The 23347-nt window shown below is 35.3% G+C and overlaps 1 protein-coding gene and 1 pseudogene across 1 annotated transcript; both read left to right on the top strand.

Moving 5' to 3' along the window:
- Window positions 1-23: 23 nt before the first annotated feature.
- On the top strand, window positions 24-10399 carry LOC125248234 (annotated as a pseudogene).
- Window positions 10400-11848: 1449 nt separating this feature from the next.
- LOC125248157 (GTPase IMAP family member 8-like) lies at window positions 11849-23120 on the top strand. The gene is made up of 6 exons (XM_048159836.1): window positions 11849-12278; window positions 12523-12633; window positions 19541-20206; window positions 20548-21255; window positions 21343-22071; window positions 22165-23120. The coding sequence occupies exons 2-6, from the start codon at window positions 12600-12602 to the stop codon at window positions 22332-22334; spliced, it is 2307 nt and encodes a 768-aa protein (XP_048015793.1). The 5' UTR covers window positions 11849-12278; window positions 12523-12599; the 3' UTR covers window positions 22335-23120.
- The last annotated feature ends 227 nt before the right edge of the window (window positions 23121-23347 follow it).

The following is a 23347-nucleotide window of genomic DNA, read 5'->3' as shown; positions in this document are numbered from 1 at the left end:
AGGAAGTGACAAAGGTCTCGAAAATGTCAAAGAAATGCAGCCTCCAAGAAAAACCCCGCATTTTCTATGAATTGCTCAATCCCGTAGAAGAGAATTTAAAAGATGGGGATGTGGCCGGATGGAAGTTCACTGTGGTTTATATGCTAGGGTTTATGGATTTCTATGTCAACACAATCAACCCTGAAATTGCACTACTCAGGTGGTACAAGTAAAAGCTCTTTAATTTTTTTTATACATTCATTATTATTGTAATGTTATATGCTTTGAGCGAGACATGAGGTAATTAAACATCGTCTTGTGATGCATTGCAGACTGCTCTGGCTGTGCTTTGGCTGAGGAAGCGTGGCTTTGAAGAGACCTCTGAAGGGAGGGTGGGATCTTGTGCTAGCCTCCCCGAAATTGCCTACCCTAGCTATAAAGGGATGGTTCACCCAGAAATTAAAATTTTGTCATTACTTCCACTCAGATTGTTCCAAACCTGTATGAATTTCTTTCTTCTGTTGAACACAAAAGATGTGATATTTTAAACAATGTTGGTAACCAGAAAGTTGACAGCACCCATTGACTTCCATAGTAAGAAAGAAAGGAGTGTTACTATTGTGTACGTTTAAATACATTTACAGGATGGACACATTTTCTGTTTTCAAATATGAATCATGGATCAGTTTATACAGTTTAAATATTTCCATTGAATGTATTAGGGTCAAGTTGAGTGCAGCAAAGTCAATGTATAAGAATCCCTTTGTTTCCAAAAAATAATTATTTTCTTTCTTACTTATTTTTGTCTTGTTTTTCAATACAAATACCTAAACATTCTTAAATCAATACACTTGAGATTTATTTGAGAAGGAAAATGTCTTGAGATATGTCTTGTTTTCTGAAAAATACATCAGTATTAAGTGAGTTTATGCTTGAAAAAATAAAATCTGCCATTGACTCCACTGACAGATATTTTTTTCTTGTTTTAAGCACAGACTCACTTAATTTTGATACATTTTTCAGAAAACAAGTCATTTTGCTTGATTTAAGAAGATATTTTTTTGTTTTGTTTGTTTGTTTTTTACTGGAAAACAGTGTTTTTACAAAATGTATGAAAGTAAAACAATATTTACATAACATGTTATTCATCTGTATATATTTAATCTGTATTCATATATACAGATTAAAAATATAAACATAACAATTAAGATGCTTTTGAAAGCATCATTAAGGTCACCATTTTCAAAAAAAAAATAGTCTTGTGTGTTTACATATAAATATGTCCTTTATGAAGCTGTGAAAAGCGAGAAAAGCAGGATATGAGGTATGTGGGTATAAACTCTCTTATGAGAAACTTTAATCTGATCTTTCATTTTTACTTACACTGGCAGACACAGCATGCAGCTCTGGGAAAACTGTAAGTGTGATTCAAATTACAATATATTGACAGAATAATTTAGTTTGTTTGGTAATTTTGTTAAATAATAATAATAAAAAAAAAACCTTGATGACACAAAGAAACATGTAACTCCTCAGTCACTAGCATGTCATCTTGTTACAAATGTAGCCTGTATGTGATAAGGGTTTTTGTGGGATTTTTCCTTTTAAAAAAATAATAATAAATCAATAAACAATACATACTATATTTTAATAGTTTCATAAGTGTAAAGACAGGTTATATATAGCAAGTAAGTGTTGATCAAACATGTTCAGCAGGGAGGAGAAGAGAGGAGCTCTAACAGACAGTGCTTTTATTATCTGTGTCTTTCCTGAATTTACTAAAGTTACACAATTAATTTGTATTTTACAATAAAATTGTTCTTATTTTTGACCTTAAGCACAGAAGTGCAGCTGGTGACTGATGTGATTGTGTTTACTGTAACTCATTGGATGAGATTTTCCAGAACCAAGGAGTGTTTTAAGTAAACAGACAATGGATCCTCCACTGCATGAACAAGGTGGAGCTTCTTCTGCACTCAAGTAAGCAAAAAAAAAAAAAAAAAATTGAAAGAAAACAGTTCTATATTAAAAAGTGAAGCTCAACAAACAGTTTTGTTATCGCTATACCGATATAAAAACACTTGCACACTGCAGAAACTCAGTTAAGATGACTATCATTGATAAATCTTATGACATAATGACTTAAAATTTAAAAAAAATTATGAGATAAGTTGAAATATGAGATGGGTTGAAAATTATGACATACTAAGTCACAATTAGGCCATTTAGACCCCCGGTTTCATAGACAAGGCTTAAGCTAGTCCTAGACTAAAATGAATGTTTGAGCTGTTTTAACTGAAAGTAACTTGCACACTAAGGCCCAATACTAAGCCCTGTCTGTGAAACCAGGCCACTAAGTCATAATTATGAGTCAAAATTTACTGTCATCATTTGTGAATTTTTAAGTAAAATTTTATGTAATAATGCTTTTGATTTAGTGTGTCAGATGTGACTTTTCATCATAAATTTGGCTTAGTATGTCATAGTTTTTTAATTATTATTTACAAAAGCAATATTTTTTGGCAGAAATGGGCTTCTGTATTAAAAAGGGTATCACTGAGTGACTGTGACTACAATAATTTATGTAATTTATTTATAAATTTATAATTTATATAACCTGAACATTTCTGTCATAATAATGTATTTTCTATTACAGGTGGAACACATCAGACTCACTAGAGCCCAAGGGTGCCTGCAGGGTTTCACCTGAGGGTACGTATAGAAACCTAATACAAATTTAAAGAACTGTTACTGTGCAGTGGGGTCTAACAGTATGCTCCTCCAAGGAAACATTTCTGGAAAAAAAAAAAAAATGCTCTGATAAAAGCATTTTTAATTTTCTTGAGTATATAGCATTGATTTAACTTAAGTTAAAAAAGCGTGCCTAATTCTGTTACTAGAGCTCTACCTTCCTGCAAATTTCAGCTCCAACCCTAATCAAATGCACCTGAACCAGCTAATTAAGATCTTCAGGAACACTTGATAATTATAGATAGATGAGAAGGGGTTGGCATTGAACTCTGCAGGAAAGTAGATCTCCAGGAACAGGTTGACATGTTTTTAACAATTGGAGTTCTTTGTAAATTGACAAAGTGTCAAAAAATGCATCACTTCTGTGAGGGGAATAAACTATGAAACATTCTAGTGGCCAAAGACATTCAGGACAGTCTAATGTGGTTAGTTCCAACCTTTCTTACATTCTTGTAGCTATTAAGTGTTTCTGAAGATCTTAAATTAGTTGGTTGAGGTGTGATTGATCAGGGTTTGAGCTGAACTTTGCAGGAACGTAAATCTCCAAGAACAGGATTGGGCACTCCATGTTGACAAAACAACTGAAAAAGATTTATAGACATGGCCGCATGAGAGGACAACAAAAACACTTTCAGTGTGAATATTATTGAGACAGGAGGTTTCTCAAAGTTGGTTTCAGAAAACCCTGTTCCTTGAGAGCTACCTTCATGCTGACTAGTTCAAACCTTGCTCTAATTTTCAAATAACTGAACACACTGAGTAGCTGCTTCAGGTGTGCTTGATTGAGATTGGGGCTGAACTTTAATTGTATTTAATAATTTAATAGATTAGACTTTCATGAAAACATTTGCAATTTTAGAAAAGTTCAATTTTTCCCAACAGTGCCTCTAAGCAGCCTTTGTTTCAAATTATTGTAGGTAAATATCTTTTCATCCAGCACCTTAATTGTTCTCTGTGATATCAATGCTGTTTTGTGTGCCACGGGGCACATAAAATGAATCTGAATAGGTGTTATACATAGTGTGGACAGTCAGTCATTTAGTGCTAATCAGAGCTAATCATAATCATATATTTGTTTTAATTACACATGCAGCCATACTAGAAATGACCTATTAACATAAACATATTATTAAAAAAAAAAAAATATTCAGATTTGTTTATCTGTTGCATCTAGACTCTTTCTTTATAAATACATATTCACAATTCTTTCTAACAGAGCTGCGGATTCTACTTTTGGGTCCAAAAAATGCAGAGAAAAGTTCAGCAGGAAACACTATCCTGGGAAAAAAGGAGTTTGATTTGAAGACTTTGCACTGTAAGAAGATACACAGTGAAATATCTGGCATGAAGATCACTGTGGTTGATACTCCAGGCTGGTGGGGAAATTTACCCTTTGAAGAAAATCCAGAACTGTACAAACAGGAAATTGTCCTGAGTGTGACTAAATGTCCTCCAGGACCTCATGTCCTGCTTCTGGTCTTAAATGTGGACACACCGTTTAAACGAAATGAAAAAGACATTCTGTGTGATAATATTAAATGCTTTGGTGAGGAAGTATGGAGACACACAATAGTGTTGTTCACCAGTGAAGATCAGACCGGAGGTATAACAACTCAACTGTTTGGGAATGAAACCCTCCAGTGGCTCATTGAGAAATGTGGGAACAGGATATCATGTTCTCAATACTAAAAACTGGGGTGATGGATCTCAGGTCACAGATCTGCTTAAGAAAATACAGGAGGTGCAGTGGAAGGAAACAGAGGTGGTTATTATGAAATGAACAGAGAGACTTTACAAGATGTGTGAAGGAGAAGAGGAGAGAACAGGAAAAGAAAGCAGTGGAGAGAAGAATGAAAAATCAGCATCTGAAAGAAAAGACAAGAACAACGGGTGAGCTTTATTTGTTGTTATTCTGTAAGGGGGGGAAGACCCCTTATATGAAAATAATGAGAGAAATTGTACAACATTCAAAATCTTGGCTTTGACAATGTGAGTCCCACCCTTTACTCTGGAATGCTTTTGATTCAAAAGTAGTTTTTAGCATGAATTTGTGCTAAAAAAAAAAAAAAAAAAAGTATTGTATTGTTTGTTAAAACTGAGCACAAACAGTAACAGAATGCTGACTTAGAATTCTAAACATTTGTCTGCATGTGACCAGCAGGAGATGAACATACACTCTCAGAGCTGAGGATGGTGCTGCTGGGTTATAATGGATCTGGGAAGAGTTCAGCAGGAAATACCATCCTGGGCAAATCTGCTTTTGATTGCAAAAGATCACTTACATCTCTGAATTCGAGAAGGAGATGTTTCAGGAAGACACATCACTGTGGTTGACACTCCAGGCCGAAGAAGAAATTACCACACAAAATACACCCCCAGACTCTATAAAGATGAGGTTGTGTTGAGTCCATCTCACTGTCCTCCAGGACCTCACGTCTTTCTCCTGGTCATACGAACGGATGTTTCTTTCACTGAAGTGTACAGAAGGGCAGTGGAGGAACATGTTGCCTTTATTGGTGCAGATGTCTGGGATCATATCATTGTTCTCTTTACCTTTGGTGACTGGTTGAGAGACACAAGCATTGAGCTGTTCATTGAGAGTGAAGGAGAAGCTCTTCAGTCGATAATAGACAAATGTGGGAACAGATATCATGTCTTCAATAACAAGAACAAAGATGATAATAATCAAGTGACTGAGCTGTTGGAAAAGATAGAAGAGATGGTCGCAGGAAACAAAGGAAGCTGCTTTGAGAGAAACAATCAGAATTTACAAGAGGTGAAAAACAGAAGGATGAAAGTAGAGGAAAGAGCAAAACAGATACGAGATGAAGTGCAAGAAAGAAATGAATTGAGACATTCAACATCAGGTGAGTAAACAGTAAAAACATAGTTTAATGTTGCTTACATACATACAGTAAACAACCCTGGCTCACTGGAAATATGTGCTTGTGGCTGCATTTTTGCTAAATGATTACGTAGATTCTTGCACGTTTCTCAGTGCTTTCAAAGTGAAATGTTAAGTGAGTGACGTCAAAAGCATGTTCAAAATTATGTTATTTTAATTTTAATTGTAGCTTGTTTCTAGAAGTCTTTGAGCTCTTTTACTGTAATATTGTACTTCATATGACTCGTACCCTGAGTGCTCTGCATTGCAAGTACAATGCTGTACCAGGTGAGCTACCGAACAAGTTAAAGGGTTAGTTCACCCAAAAATTGGAGCGCCAAAGTCAAGTGATTTCAGTAAACGAGGATTCATTAAGTGATAAGTGTTTTGAAATTTCAATGGTTCACCACTAGGGGGCGTGACTTTGGCAGTTTGATACGCGCTCCGAACCACTGATTCGAAACAAAGATTCATAAAGTTTCGAAGATTCATGAAGCAGTGTTTTGAAATCGCCCATTACTAGATATTGTCATATTTAGTTTTTTTGGCGCACAAAAAGTATTCTTGTTTTCCTCTTGAAAGTGTTAATTGTCTTGCTGGCAATGCAGGCCTCACTTGAGCCATCAGATTTTATGAAAAATATCTTAATTTCTGTTTCGAAGATGAACAAAGGTCTTACTGGTGTGAAATGTTTTATGAACAAAATTCGGGAGGAGCAGGTGCAGATTATTAACCTAATTAGCATTCAGTGGAAAGCATTCAGCTAATCAGCCAACAACAAGAGGTGTATACAGGTGCTGGTCATATAATTAGAATATCGTGAAAAAGTTTCTTTTTTATTGTAAATTATTTTTAAAAAATGAAACTTTCATTTATACTAGATTCCCTACATGTAAAGTAAAACATTTCAAAAGTTTTTTTTTTTTTTTTTAAATTGGTTGATTAGAGCGTACAGCTAATGAAAGTCCAAAAGTCCAGTATCTCAAAATATTAGAATATTTACATTTGAGTTTCATTAAATGACCATCCCTACAGTATAAATTCCGGGTATCTCTTGTTCTTTGAAACCACACTAATGGGGAAGACTGCTGACTTGGCAATGGTCCAGGAGACAATCATTGACACCCTCCACAAAGAGAGTAAGTCACAGATGGTCATTACTGAATGTGGTGGCTGTTTACAGAGTGATGTATCAAAGCATATTAAATGCAAAGTTGACTAGAAGGAAGAAATTGGGTAGGCAAAGGTGCACAAGCAACAGGGATGACCACAAGCTTGAGAATACTGTCAAGTAAAGCTGATTCAAACACTTGGGAGAGATTCACAATGAGTCAAATGAAGCCGGAGTCAGCGCATCAAGAGTCACCACACTCGGACATCTTCAGGAAAAGGACTACCAAGCCACTTCTGAAACAGAAACAATGTCAGAAGCATCTTACCTGGGCTAAGGAGAAAAAGAACTGGACAGTGAACAGTGGTCGAAAGTCTTCTTTTCAGATAAAAGTAAATTTTGCATTTCATGTTGAAATCATGGTCCCAGAGTCTGAAGGAAGACTGGAGAGGCACAGAATCCAAGCTGCTTGAAGTCTAGTGGGAAGTTTCTGAAGTTAGTAATGATTTGTGGGGCCGTGACGTCTGCTGGTGTTGGTCCATTGTGTTTTATCAAGTGCAAAGTCAATGCAGCCATCTTCCAGGAGATTTTGGAGCACTTTATGCTTCCATCTGCTGACAAGCTTTATGGAGATGCTGATTTCCTTTTCCAGCAGGACTTTAGCACCTGCCCACAGTGCAAAAACCACTTCCAAGTGGTTTGCTGACCATGATATTACTGTGCTTTATTGGCCAGCCAACATACCTGACCCCTGAATCTATGGATATTTTCAAGAGAAAGATGAGAAACAGTCGATCCAACAATATACAGATGATCTGAAGGCTCAATAGTGCCTCAGCAGTGCCACAGGCTGATCACTTCCATGCCACACTTCACTGATGCTGTAATTTGTGCTAGAGTAAGTCATTTGCTGTAATATGTGCTGCCGACCAAGTATTGAGTGCACAAATGAACATACTTTAAAGAACTTGAACTTTTCTGTTTTGAAAATCCATTTTTTGATTGATCTTAGGAAATATTCTAATATTTGGAGATACTGGATATCTGGATTTTGGATTAAAAAAAAAAAAACGTTTGAAATGTTTTACATCACAAAATGTAAAAAAAAAAAAAACGTTTGAAATGTTTTACTTTACATGTCGGGAATCTAGAATATATGAAAGTTTCATTTTTAAAAACAATTTACAATAAAAAAATGAACTTTTTCACAATATTCTAATTATATGACCAGCACCTGTATATACTGCAGACTTACTTCTGTTCGTTGACAGTTTATTAGCATCCTTTCATCCCATCCCTTCATCTCCTCACTTCTAGTTCTATCTATTATTACCACATCCGGAAGGAGTACTCTGGGTTCGGGCCAAATTTCCGAGCACGGAGCCCTCCCCTGGACAGCACGCCAAATACACATTACTTTACTCTACATAATTATATGTGTATGTGAAACAACATGAGGGTGAGTAATTAATGACAGAATTTAATTTTTGGGTGAACTAACCCTTTAACTCTGTAACTGTTAGTAAAGGCGTACTGACCATGGACAAATTAGTTGGTACGCTTATACGGAAAAATAACCCACAATTTTCTCTAAAATAACTTGAAACTAACAAAAATAATAAACATTCATCATTGTTTATTCTATATGTGATCAAAATTACTGCAAACATGCAATTTCTGTAGCTTTCAGTGAAACTTCTGCACCTGTAAACAGGTGGTTTCGGCCCACTCTTCCTGGCTTTTTTATGTTTTTCTTTCAACAGTGGCATCCTCCTTTTGAGACAAACTGTTGGAGATCGTCATATAGTCATTACCTTCAATACTTTTCTGTAATTTTGTTTCTGATCTCAGACAATGCTCCCCTTTCCTTTCTCTGGTTCCAAGTTCAGCGATGCACACAATACTTTTCTCCATTTAAAGTAGGCTGAATAACTGATTACAAGATTGAAGTTCGTGTGAAATTAAAGAAAGCAGTTTATTTGAAATACTTGAAATACCACTATGATCCAGGTATTTATCATCTTTTCTAGTGGTACCAACAAATCTGTCCAGGACTGCATTTCCTCAAAAGCATTGTGAGCCAAGTCTATCGTATAAAGACCATTAATTTCAATGGGTCTTTGATATTAGACTGACAAAGCTTTTGAGAAATGCAGCCGAGGCCATTTTAGATTATCTTTGTAGAATAAGCAATAATGTATCTCTTTTCACACATTATTTGCTTTACTGTGACATACCATAGGTATGCAGGTAAACATGAGTCAATTTGCTTTTAATTTCAGCCATTTTTAAGAGGAAGTAAGCATTGTTTAAACGAGTAATAAGTGAAACAAATTTGCTCATGCATGTAGAGGTTGCACATTAAAAAAGTAGTCAAGTAATGTTTATTCTTTATTTTTATTTTTTTAAGGAGATGCTGAACTTTCTGAAATGAGGTTTGTGTTGCTTGGGCCACATTGTTCTGGCAATAGTTCAACAGGGAACACAATTTTGGGTAGAAAAGCATTTGATACAAGAAGAGAATCAGAAGAAGAATTTAAAAGAAAATGGGGAAGTGGCAGGAAGGAATCTCACCGTGGTTTATACTCCAGGTTTTGAGAAAGATTACCTTATTGGAAAAAGACTTGAGGATGCTAAACTCAACATCTTAAGAAGTGTAACAGAATGGCCCTCTGGAACACATGCTTTTATTTTAGTCCAGAGTGTCGACTCTTCCTTTGCGGAGGAAGAGAAGAGCGGACTAGAGAAAATCATGGAGCCTCTCGGTGAAAGAGTCTGGAATCAGACGCTGGTTGTGTTCGCTGTTGGAGATGAACTAGGAGACACTCCCATAGAGTTATTCATAGCAAGTGAAGGTGACGCTCTGCAGTGGCTCATTGAGAAATGTGGGAACAGATATCATGTTCTCAACAATAAGAACTGGGGTGATGGATCTCAGGTCACAGAACTGTTGGAGAAGATCGAGGAGATGGTGGCAAGAAACAGTGGATGTCTTTATGAACTAGATGAAGAAACTTTAAAGAGGGTTCAAAGAATAGTGGCCATTCCCATTAAAAGAGCACAGAGCATGGATAATCCACTATATCGTAAGTTGTTCTTTATTTTTTGCATATTGTGCAATATAAAAACATTTTTCTGATGTATTAATTACTTTCCTTGCAGTTGCTGAAGGATGCAGTCCTTCCTCAGGGATCAGTTCAGCACATGTGTCCCAGAGATCCCAAGAAGGACCTGAAGAGAGGCATTTCATGTCGAGTTCAAAAAGGAGCTCTGGAATGGAGTCTCTTGGTTCTATTCCTGACTTTGATTGAGAACTTCAATCAGATTAAGATACATGTGCAGTCTAAGAATGTCTATTTTTGTTTTTGTTGTTTTGGTTGCAGATTGACACTGGATGGTGAATGAATTTCATTCTGATTCTAATTTAAGTTTCCTTCATTTAATAAGCTTTTATATATTTCATTACTTGTTTATTGAATGGAAAAGTAACAAAAAGGTTACTCATGTATTCAAAAACTTGGGTACAAATGTTTGCAAAAAATTGTCATGCTCTTTGCACCACTAACTTAATGAAAAAGGTTACCATGTAATCAAAATGCTCTTTGCAGTAATGAATTTATTGCTAGAAAATTGATAAGTTTAGCCAGCATATCATCAATCATATCTCAACCGATCAGAGTTCTTTTTATTATTATTATTATTATTTATTTATTTTTTTTTTATTGATTGTGTGCAATGCTGGGACAAAGATTCAGTAGTGTCATTTCACTACATTTATTTGCTAATTTTATTGTTTTGATTATAACATGTTGCTTACTTTTCTTTGCCTTTATGAAACAATATTTGCCCATTTTATATAACCTGATATTCACAACTGTCTGCACAATAACAATCACTGCACAAATAAGCAAAATGTTGCAAATAATATATTATAGTGAAGTCTGCGGATCTTGCCAGCTACTCTTTTAGTGTGTTATTTATACTGCTTTGTTGACTGAAGTGTTTTTTTTTTTTTCCATGTCTTATGGCTTTATTTTTGCGCATGTCGTTTCTGCAGGCAAGACAATTCTTCTGTAAAATATGATTGCAGACTTTGAAAGTGCATATTAAAATGTGTCTATTGATCTATGTTTGGAATAAACACTTATGTTTGACTGTTGACACGGTGGTGTCACGTGTTATTTGCAGCTCTAACTACAAAGGCTTTTGTGTTACTTTCACTTCTCATTTGAGGCGCGTCAGAAACTGGTAAGACTGCAGATGCACCATAAAAAAAAAATATCATTATATATATATATATATATATATATATATATATATTATATATATATATATATATAATGCAAATTAATGAGAAATTAACCCAAACGCCTGTTGTGTCATATTTGATATTTACATTAACATGAAAAAAAAAAAGTAAACTTTTTTTTTTTTTTTTTTTTTTAACATTAAAAAATGAGGCATGAATAATCAGGTAAATCTAAGTTGCTGAATTCCAGAAATTGTTTATCTTACATTTACTTACAAGCTAACACTCAACAACAACTTTTTAAACATGCAAGTCCCCTCCAAATATTGTAAATATGTGAAACATATTAAGTTTTTTTAGAAGGTGAGCAGATTTCCTACTACAGTACATGTGGTCATGTTGCTTCAAATGCTGCCCGTGAGCTAAAATAAATAAATAAAAATATGAACAAAGTCAATATATCTAAATATTCACAACAAACAACCTTTCAACATAAAAGCAAGAAATGAGACCTAACCTTCCCCTGACTCTTGCCACAGCCTCTCAAGTGTTTGTATCCCACAGGATACATCGCCAGATTTAGGATTAATGTTGAGAAAGAGTCGTGTTATTGGGATAATTCACGTTTTAATTGTCTTTTTTTTTTATGCTTTACATTATTGCATAACACGTGACATAAAATCGTCACAACTATTGGCAGTATCATACAAATTAGAATGATTTCCTTGGAATGACAGGCAACAGTGGGTCGATGGTTGAGCGTCCAGCGAAGCGTCATTAGCAACCAGTTGAGATCACGGTCATAAACCCATATAAAACGTCAACCATACAAAAGAATAGAGTCATAATATTATATTAATAATAACCTGTCAGTGGCTGCTACCGCCAGCCAGCTGAAGATTGAACTCCTACTGCATTTTTACTCTAGCGTTATGATGTTATTGGCTCATGAAATTGACAAAATTGACAAAACGTGACAGTACAGTTAGAAGAGCCATTGCATCGTTGGACCAGTTGAGCGTGATTGAATAAGAAACTACAAACGCGGAAGCGTCGCGTCTTTTAAGGTGGAACGGATAGCGTCAATAAGAAGCTGCGAATAAGAGGCTGGATTCAGCCTCATGCAGAAAAGTGCATATTATAATGTGTCTATGGATCTATGTTTTTTAATAAACACAGAGCATTGTTTGACTGTTGATAAAACTGAAGTTCAATAGGGGGAATGCGTGATGCACGGTCTGTTGATCTGTTGTAACGACGCAGGCTTATACTTTCACTTTCATTTTGAGACGTGTCCTATACTGGTAAGACTGGGTTTTACTTTACATGTTACATATTAAAAGTAGCCTATACATTCATTTTTGTGGATAATTTGGGTGAGAAACATGTTTTTTCATAAGCACGATTTAAGTGCTTCGCATTGTCTTATATTGTCTGCGCCTTGTCTTTCGGTTTCTGCCTTTCTTTGTAAACATCTTGCACTGGCTGTCTGTGAAAAAAACGTTATTACCTTTTTCAAATAAATGTATAACTGCTGTTTTCCTTTAGCCTATATCAAAGTCCTGATTGCCATTTAGCTGTCAAGAAAAGACGAGCAATTGGAACCGAAGAAACAAATTGTCATCATGAGACGCAGTTCACGTAGGCCTAAGTCCTCAGGTGAGTAGGCTAAGGTATGAATATTAATATATTATTAATAGTCCAGTTTAAGTACTTACGCAAGCTACGTGTTTCTACTTTCGTCTCTGCTTCGGTGTTATACCAAATTATGTGACCGTAGAAAGCACTGTATTGAGCTAATACCAGTTCTAATCTAAAGGGGGTCGCACACCGGACGCGAAGCTCAGCGCCGCGCAACGCCGCGCCACGTCTTTAAAATTCGAACGCATTGTTTTCTATGAGAGTACGCACACCGGCGGTGACATTCGGCGCCTGTCCTCGGCGCCCAGCAACGACAGAGCGCCATGTACATTGTTTTACATTAAATGTAGCCTATATTATATTTCTCTCAAATCGTCGTTAATGTACATTCTGACTTCACCCTGTGCTGCAAGATACATCAGTTTCACATTCTTAGTTTAACAGCTTGAATAAAGTCTAAAAATGTATAATAAACGTAGCATTTTCTTTCCTTTTGCTTTGTTGTGCCATTTTTCCATGTACACTAACCTCAGTGCGAAATATTAAAGCATAGGCATGTAACGTTTCCCTGTTGACGTAAAACACTCCCATTGTGCAGCACTTCTATCAGGAGTTGATTCAAAATTGAGCTCGCACGTATATAATGTGCGCGGCCGGTGTGCGATACCTGTGAGTTGTCAGAGACGCGACGCTGTGCGGCGCCGAGCTTCGCGTCCGGTGTGAGACCCCCTTAATAGGCTACCTCGGTTAATATTTTTTAAACGCTATTGTGGAAAAAAAATTAATGTAAAGTCGAAATGTAAAGTATTTATTTATTTATTTACATAAAAGCTTTAATAAAAACAACTTCCCCTCCCTCTTGCAACGCCATCTCTTCGCTGATGACGTGTTTCTGGTGTGAGAGCGGGCCAACCTGTCACTCGCATGAGATCTTATTTATTTAATTTTATTTTTTTTAATGATTGCAAACAATATAGAGGTGATATTAATGAAATAAAATACAGAGATAATATTAATGAAATACAACTTTGCATACACAGAATGTATCAATAATATATCCAATGTCATCTGAACATATGGAAGAGAAGAGGAAAAAAAAGTTAACAATAATTGTTAAAAGAGAAAGATACATTTAATATAGCTTTTTTTTTAAGAACAGAGAAAAAAAGAACAGTACATGAAAGACTCATATTTAGGGCCCGAGCACCGATGGTGTGAGGACCCTATTGTAATTGCTCGGTCAATTCTTCTTCTTCTCCAAAATGAATCGCATTTTTGAGGGCCTAAACATGCTCGAAAACTCATGAAACTTTGCACACGCGTCAGTGGTGAAAATTTACATCTGATATGGGTTTCTGAATTAGGTGTGGAAAAATGGCTATGGCGCCACCTACAAAATTTCAATCAAGCGCCCTTTGCGCTACGTTTCACATACAGGTATGAAATTCAGTAGGCTACACACATGTAACAGCCCAATACCTACAAAAAAGCCCCAATATGAAAATCCAACAGGAAGTAAGATATTTTGAATTTTCTCTGCAAAATTTTGGCAGTTTCTGCCATTTCCAGACATTGTATTCTAACGAACTCCTCCTACAGCTTTAATAAGATCAACATCATATTTGGTCAGTCTAATCTAAAGGCCTTTCTGAAGATCTTGAGTTTTGACTGAAGGGTGTCTGTGACGGCCTGACAAAATTCAAAGTTTCGCCATGAAACAGGAAGTTGTTGTAACTCGGGTATACATTGTCCGATCTGCCCCAAACTTCACGTTTTATTAGAGTCATGACCTGAAGACATCTACATGGCAATAATCAGTTACAGTCATAGCGCCACCTGTGGGCAACAGGAAATTACGTTTTACACTGTGATTAACTCCTCATAGAGATTTAACCAGATCAACACCATATGTGACCCGATCTGGCGAAATGAGTCGGAAGTCGCAACATTCTATTTTAAGATATGGGCCAATAATGTGGAAAAACAATGAAAAAATAGTTTTTTTTTTTTAAGCTAATTTCAAAGAACAGACTTTCAAAAATAATCTCCCAAAGTTTCGTAGTCCAGATAATTGAGTAAAGGTATTTAAATGGCTATTAAATTTGACATGGTTTTACTAAATTCGCTGGACGCCCCTAACTTCTCAACTCCTCCCATCACTTATGAGCATTTCCCGGTATCCCCTGAAACTTCATTATCTCTGCTCTACACATATGGTGTTACACGTTGTATAGAACCAATCAAAAAGCTTAGAAATGTAAACACACTGACCTAAACGCTGATTTTTAACAATGGGAAGCCCCGTTTCGACTGACAGGCACGCGATCGGTCCAGCCATCCTCCTGTCAGACTAGCGCGCCTTATAAAATAAAACTCCCATTTGCGTGTTTCTCTTTAAAAGCCAATAAAAATTGAATCCATATAGGTAGCACAAAAATTCTTTTTGCATACAAAACCAAAGACTTTAAGCTTTCATATCAAGCCTCCAACATGCTTCTGTTGCGTTGTTTTCACCCTCTAATGAGTCTGAGAAATATGCGTTTACAACAAAAATAGCACAGCAGCTAACTGAATACAAGTATGTATTTCACGTGCTCATAACTTCATGAAAAATGTACAGATCATAAAAAATGGCACATCAATATTTAAAGCAGATTCTCAAGATTAAAATGAATCCGAAATCAATATAATATATTGCGTTGATCACAAGATATTACTCACGAAATTATTTAACATACTTGGCTAAAAACATGTCTCTCATCTCTCCGGGATGCAGTGTGTATCCAATGTTCCCGGACCCATCCATGTTCGTTTTCCAACGTGGAATAACACAAAATAGATATCATTTTAAAGCTTAGAATCTCATCTTTTTAATGCATCTAACCATTTTGAAAAACTCCTAACGAGTGCTGAGAAGCACCTCTAAACCGGAGTTTACCGCCCGTTGGCGCCACCTGGCTGTGGAAAAAATGAACAACAATTTTTCAAACTATTCTTTATAATATCACCACGAAATTTGAACCAGATGCAGCTCACATATAGGAGAGCATCACCAAAAAAGAATTTTTTAGCGATCTTATTGTGTTCCTGAGTTATTCCATGTCAAATAAAAAAGAAAAATTTTTTTTTTTTAATTATATATATTTTTTGTCTTTTATCAGCTGTTTCTCAGCAAGAAAATGTCCAAATGTAATGTAATTTATATTTTCTTAAAATTTAAAATGTTTTCTAACAAATGATACCTACCTTTTTACTCTCCTTGCTAGAGTTTTGGAGTTATGAGTCTACTTTTGTGTGTGTCGCTCAGAAAAAAAAAAAAAAAAAAAAAAAAAAAAGAACTCTAAAAAAGCCTTCAGGTCTTAAAGGGTTAATTCAAATAAATACTTTAAAATTATTTGAGCTTCAGCCTGGTTTAATAGCATTTTATATATATATATATATATATATATATATATATATATATAAATGTCTTTGGTCAAATTAAGCTGTAAAATCAATAGTTTATCCCTTTAAATGCAATGGATTTTGAAAGATATCAACAAAAAAACGGGCAAAAAACTTTAAAAGTGATTTTCTCAGGTTTTCAATTGGAAAAAGAGGGCAGACGACCATAATTAAAATGGGTATATCTTTAAAACCATTCAAGGTATGACTTTGACTAGGATATCATTTTAAAGCTTATTGTCTCATATTTCCATTGATACCAAAATCTCAATTTTGAAATTTGGGTCACTGTGACTCATTTTGCTGGATCAGGTCACATATGTTGTCAGTCTAATCTTAAGGCCTTAGCAATGTTAAATTGCAAAAATCTTGAGTTTCGTTGAAGGGCTTGTCCATGGCGACTGACAAATCTGATGTTTCACCATGAAAGAGGAAGCTGTTGTAACTCAGGCATACTATGTCTGATCTGCCCCAAACTTCACATGTTTTATAATAAGAGTCCTAGCCTGAAGACATCTACATGCCAGTATTCAGTTAGTCAGAGCTCCACCTGCTGGTAACAGGAAATGGCATGCTTTACACTGTAATTCACTCCCAGAAACCCATTTCAGTATGCCACGAAGTACCAAAATATTCTAGAAACCTGTTAAATCATGCAACACTTGGCTAAGTGCTAATGTATGTGATTAACGCCACGAAACAGGAAGTTGTTGTAACTCAGACATAAAATGTCCGATCAGCTCCAAACTTCACATGTTTGATAATAGTCCTGGCCTGAAGACATGAAAATATTTAGTTATAGTCAAAGCACCACCTGTTGGTAGCAGGAAGTGTGGCACTTTGAAATGACTTGGCCATAATTCTCCTATTTACTCGCTTACATGCATGTCACCCACTATTCACTGTTTTCCAAAGGCCAACGGGTGGCGGTGAGCCTGGGTGCGAGGGCCCTTTCATCACTGCTTGCAGCTTTAATTGAGTTTTGAGATTGAGAAAGTTGATGAATAAATGTATTATTATTACATGCTTTACTTAAAAGCGAAACACCTCCCAAACATAACTGTGAAAGTTGTTTTGAGCATGACTCGTGGGTAAGGGAAGCTTTCATCAGACATATTAATCAATCAGGATTAATTGCCTTTATAACAGAGTTAAATTCTTTAAACGGAACAGGACATTGATATTCATAAAACATTCATAAGATAACAAATCACCATTAGAGTTGTTGAATAGATCAGCAACAAAAAATTATGTTTTTATTAAACCATTCATCAAAAAAGACTGATCTATTTCTAATTTTAATATCAGAATTATTCCATAAGATGGCTTTGTGGGGGGAAAGTTGTGGTTGTAAACCAGTTTCCAGGTTTCCAGTTTCCAACAGAGCTTGTTGATGGAATCTAGGTAATTTACCAGTGGAGTAATTACATTTCATCAAAAAAGAGAGAGACCACCTACCCTATTGAATATTATTAGGGATAATACTACATAGAATCTGACCTAAGCAAACATCTTTTTAACCAATTAATTTTAAATGTATTGTACTATCAAAATTCAGTCACTTCTTTTGTTTGCTAAAACATATTTCTTCAATTTGTGAGATTTATTGCTCCAAATAAAATCAAGAAATATTTATATTTATATCTATATTTTGTGATTATCTACTGCTAAAGACAGGGTACTAAAATCTGGATAATCCTTCTGTTTTGGATAAAAAAAATAAAAAAATAAAAAAATAAATATATAAATACAAAACTCTGCCTAAAATTGATAAATCTCTTTGAAGCCAATTATTAAAAATATATTTTGTTTTTGATAACTATTGAGAAAAATTCAGAAACTGTCTATTAATTACATTTTTTGTTATATGACTCCCCAAATATTTCACTTCATTTTTAATTAGTATATTTTTAATTTCAGTATAATAATCAAGCCAATAATCAGTCAAATAATTTCACACTTAGATAAATTGAGCCCAGAAGTGTTAGAGAAGACATTAATTGTAGTTAAGACTTACTCTTTATCCTTTAAGAATAAAGTGGTATCATCTGCTAATTGTGAGATTCGTATCTCTCTGTTAAAGATATTAAGGCCAACAAAGTTATTATTGAGCAAAATATCTATGGACAATGTTTCTACAACAAATAAAAATAAAAAAGGGCTCAAAGAGAAACCCTGACGTTTCCCGTGAAGAATAGGAAACCTTGGTGATGTACACGAATTTAAAATTATACAGTTATCTATTTCTTTGTACAACATTTGAACAACATTTATGAATTTTGAGGGAAATCCAAAAGCCTCTAAAGAGTTTATAAGGAACTGGTGCTTTACATTGTCACAATATTGTTTCTTTTGCCTTTGCAGATTATTGACAATAGCAAAGTGTTTTTGATTTGCTTTATTATAGCAAACGTCTTCATTGAAAGACAGTGATTTATGAAGTAGGCTTTTATGTCATAATAATTTACTCATGAGGGTGACTACACCATGGGGACAGTTTCCTGGACAGGGTTTAAATTAAGACAGGATAGGCCTTAATCTAGAATAGTTAATCGTGGCTTAAAAATGGCTTTCTGAAACAGATGAAGTACAGATTACTAAAACCTGGACTATGGAGTCCTGATTTAAAAGAAACTAGATTAATTTAAAACCAACTGTGCAAATCTGAATTAGCATGAGAGAGGTTGCCTGTAAAACATGGAATGAACCAAGAAAATCTTAAAATTGCATGGAACTGAGAAGCAAATCCAAGGAAAACTATGGTAATGCATTCTATATAATAATAATCTTATGATTATTAATGCTTTTGTTTTATAATACATGTGTCTTCTTTGAAACACAATGTTAATCTGAAGTTAAACCTGCCTCCTGGTAGGTTTAATTTAAGCCTCAGTTTAGTCCTGGAGTAGCTCTAGTCTTCCTCCAGGAAATCATCTTATTAAACTCTGGACTAGACTAAGTCTAGGACTATTTTAAACCATGACAGAGAAAGCAGATTTCTGTTAATCTGGTTTAAAGGGCCATTTTATTCTAGGACTATGCTTAATCTCTGTCCAGGAAACCGCCCCCATGAGTCTTAATATTTGGGTAGAGTATCCCTTTAAAGGGCGTGTTGAATTGTAACATGGCAGCAAACGTTGGGTGTAAACCCTAATGAATGACTTTGCAGTGAGATTTTTTTTCACTCTGTATTTCAGTAATAAAAAATAAAGTAATCACTAATTGTTCATGGTTTGCTTTATGCAAAATATATTTTTATTAGATACAAGTGATAGAAATGAAAATGATATCAAATAAATGTAAAATATAAAAATCTAACATACAATAAAAACTTACAAGAGCACCCTCAGTCTTGTTCTGGAATCAGGCCTGATGTTAACATCTTTCAAATTTTCTACTGACGTGTGTTTTTAGCTTGGTGTTTGACTCTTTCTTTTTAAAACAAATATTCACATATTTCTGCCTTGATTCTCTCTAACAGAGCTGAGGATTGTACTTCTGGGTGCAAAAAATGCTGGGAAGAGTTCAGCAGGAAATACTATCCTGGGTAAAAAGGAATTTAACTTGAAAAAGACTTTGCATTGTGTGGAGATACACAGTGAAATAGCTGGCACGAAGATCACTGTGGTTGATACTCCAGGCTGGTGGGGAAATTTACCCTTTAAAGAAAATCCTGAACTGTACAAACAGGAAATTGTCCTGAGTGTGACTAAATGTCCTCCAGGACCTCATGCCCTGCTCCTGGTCTTAAATGTGGATGCATTATTTCAACAAAATAAAAAAGATGTTCTATGTGACAACATGAAACATTTTGGTGAGGAAATATGGAGGCACACAATAGTGTTGTTCACCAGTGAAGATCATTCTGGAGATAAAACAACTCAAGTGTTGGAGAATGAAACCCTCCAGTGGCTCATTGAGAAATGTGGGAACAGATATCATGTTCTCAATACTAAAAATTGGGGTGATGGATCTCAGGTCACAGATCTGCTTAAGAAAATACAGGAGATGGTCGAAGAAAACAGAGGCGGCCATTATGAAATAGACAGAGAGATTTGGCAAGATGTGGAGGAGAAGAGGAGAGAACAGGAAAAGAGAGCAGAGGAGAGAAGGACAAAGAATCAGCAACTGAAAGAAAAGACAAGTGGTGAGCTTTTTTCTCGTTTTGTTATTGTGTTCAGTCTAGGAGAATGGGCAGGTAGACAGACCACTTACAGTAAATAAAAATGAATGGAAGAAATTGTAAAGCTCAACATGGTCATTCTGGACATAAAAAGCTAGTCATCTTTCTAACAGAGTTTGTCTTAAAAAAATGCTATTGTTATTGAAATGTATATTATCTACAATATCCCCCTTTTTAATTATACAGACCTCTCTTGTCATCAAAATTATGTTTAATTAAAATGTCTTTATTTTAAGTGAATGACATTAAGCATTATGACAGTCAGTTTACATACCATAATAAAATATTTGTCTGCATGTGACCAGCAGGAGATGAAAATCCACTCTCAGAGCTGAGGATGGTGCTGCTGGGATATAATGGATCTGGGAAGAGTTCAGCAGGAAACACCATCCTGGGAAAATCTGCTTTTGATTTAAAAAGATCACTTATATCTGTGATTCGAGGAGGAGATGTTGCTGGGAGACACATTACTGTGGTTGATACTCCAGGCCGAAGAAGAAATTACTGTTCAAAATACACCCCTAAACTCTTTAAAGATGAGGTTGTGTTGAGTCCATCTCACTGTCCTCCAGGACCTCACGTCTTTCTCCTGGTCATACGAGCGGATGTTTCTTTCACTGAAGTGTACAGAAGGGCAGTAGAGCAACATGTTGCCTTTCTTGGTGTAAATGTCTGGAATCACATGATTGTTCTCTTTACCTTTGGCGACTGGTTGAGAGACACAAGCATTGAGCTGTTCATTGAGAGTGAAGGAGAAGCTCTTCAGTGGATAATAAACAAATGTGGAAACAGATATCATGTCTTCAATAACAAGAACAAAGATGATAATAATCAAGTGACTGAGCTGTTTGAAAAGATTGATAAGATGGTTGCAGGAAACAAAGGATGCTGCTTTGAGATAAACAATACGAATTTACAAGACGTGAAAAACAGAAGGATAAAAGTAGAGGAAAGAGCAAAACAGATGCACGATGAAGTACAAAAAAGAAATGAATTGAGACATTCAACATCAGGTAAACTGTGAAAGCATGGTTTAATTATAATTTACATAATATACATTAAAATGTCATTGAGTAATGGTTTACTCTTCTTTTTTTAAGGAGAACTTTCTGAAATGAGGTTGGTGTTGTTGCCATACTGTTCCTTCAAGAAGTCAACAGGGAACACAATATTGGGTAAAAAGGCATTTGTAACGAGGAGATCAGAAGAGAGTTTAAAAGAAGTTGGGGATGTTGCAGGAAGGAAGCTCACTGTGGTTTACACCCCAGGTTTCGAGAAAGATTACCTCATTGGAAAAAGACTTGAGGACGCTAAACTCAACATCTTGAGAAGTGTAACAGAAGAGTCCTCTGGAACACATGCTTTCATTTTGGTCTTATGTGTTGACTGTTCCTTTGCAGAGGAAGAGAAGAGCGCACTAGAGAAAATTATGGAATGTCTCGGTGAAAATGTCTGGAATCACACACTGGTTCTGTTTGCTGGTAAAGATGAGCTACAAGACACTCGCATAGAGTTATTCATAGCAAGTGAAGGTGACGCTCTGCAGTGGCTCATTGAGAAATGTGGGAACAGATATCATGTTCTCAACGATAAAAACTGGGGTGATGGATCTCAGGTCACAGAACTGCTGGAGAAGATTGAGGAGATGGTGGCAGGAAACAGAGGACGTCATTATGATCTAGACAGAGAGATTTTACAACATATGGAAGAGAAGAGAAGACAACAGGAAAAGGGAGCAGAAGAAAGGATGAAAAATCAGCTTCAGGTTGATAGAACAGTTCCTGTTCCCATAAAAAAAAAAAAACGAAGTATGGATATCCCTTTAAATTGTAAGTTTCTTTCTTTCTTTCTTTCTTTTTTTTAATCTGCACACAGTATAATATCAAAAGGTTTGTCTGATTTATGAATTTATTTCTTTGCAGTTGCTGGAGGATGCAGTTCTTTCTCAGAAAGTTCAGCATATTTATCCGCAAGCATCTTAGATGCACCTGAAAAGCACCATTTCCACAAGTCACACCGTTCAGAAATGACCTCTGGATTGGAGTCTCTTCATTCTTTTCCAGATTCTGATGGAGAATCTTATTCAGAATGATACACGCCGAAGTATATCTTTGTATATATTATTTAGCTCGGCAATGCCATATAAATCATGAGAAAAGACAAAATTATTTCTAAATAGATTAACCCTCATGCACTGTTCGATTTCTGGCGACTCCCTGTATGGTCCGGGTCAAATTGACCCTAATTGGATTCAATACAAATCCCCAAAAATAACACTGAAAAAAAAAAAAAAAAAAAAAAAAAAAAACATACAATCATGCTTAAATAATTAACATTTAATATCAATACTTTTCACACATTACAAAGAATAAATACCTGAATTTATGATTTATAAAAATATTTTTAACCACTATTTTTAAGACTGCCCCTCCCCACACCTGTGGGACATTTACCATTATACATTAATAACATTAATATCTTAGTCTAAACCTAAAGTAATCTGGACAAACTATATATCGTTTTAAAGCTTTCAGACTCTAGTTTTCATACTTGGTGACTGATTTTCAAAAGAAATGACAGAGCATGGATAAATAGCGATAGATTCTTCATTTGTGATGTGGTGCCAAACTATAACACATGCTCAGATTTTTCCCGTATGTATTTTGTGTTTTAGAGATCGAATTCAAATCAAATATTAACATTACTGCCCAAACTTCTTCTGAATAGGATGCCTACTTCATAAATATTTTGAAAAGTATGGAAAAATATGGTTCAGATCACTCAAACCATATATGGAAATCGAAGTTTCACCGGTTTCAGCCTGGATGTCATCTAGGGAAAAAGTTTGGTACTGCACACAAAAAATCTTACTGAAACTTCTATTTTCAACAAAAAAAATAAATTCAAATTCAACAAATTTTCATAAACTTCTATAACTTTTTTAAACTTTACTTTTACAACTTTTATTACTTCTGCAATAATCTGTGAAGTGTTCCCTTTAAAAAGATGCCAAACTGCTCTGAAGATTTTTAATCATTTAAGTTAGAAAAGTCATTTTCATATGCTCAAAAAATTAGACAGACAATTAACAGGTAAAATAACTTA

This window comes from Megalobrama amblycephala, linkage group LG16 (genome assembly GCF_018812025.1).
Source record: "Megalobrama amblycephala isolate DHTTF-2021 linkage group LG16, ASM1881202v1, whole genome shotgun sequence".
NCBI lineage: Eukaryota > Metazoa > Chordata > Actinopteri > Cypriniformes > Xenocyprididae > Megalobrama > Megalobrama amblycephala.
The sequence above is the reverse complement of the archived record's forward strand: the minus strand, read 5'-3'. Positions and strand labels throughout refer to the sequence as shown.

Coding starts and splice junctions, on each gene's coding strand:
- LOC125248157 (XM_048159836.1), top strand. CDS start 12,600: ATGAGACGCAGTTCACGTAGGCCTAAGTCCTCAG. Junction 20,207..20,547: donor ACTGAAAGAAAAGACAAGTG/GTGAGCTTTTTT, acceptor GCATGTGACCAG/CAGGAGATGAAAATCCACTC. Junction 22,072..22,164: donor TATGGATATCCCTTTAAATT/GTAAGTTTCTTT, acceptor ATTTCTTTGCAG/TTGCTGGAGGATGCAGTTCT.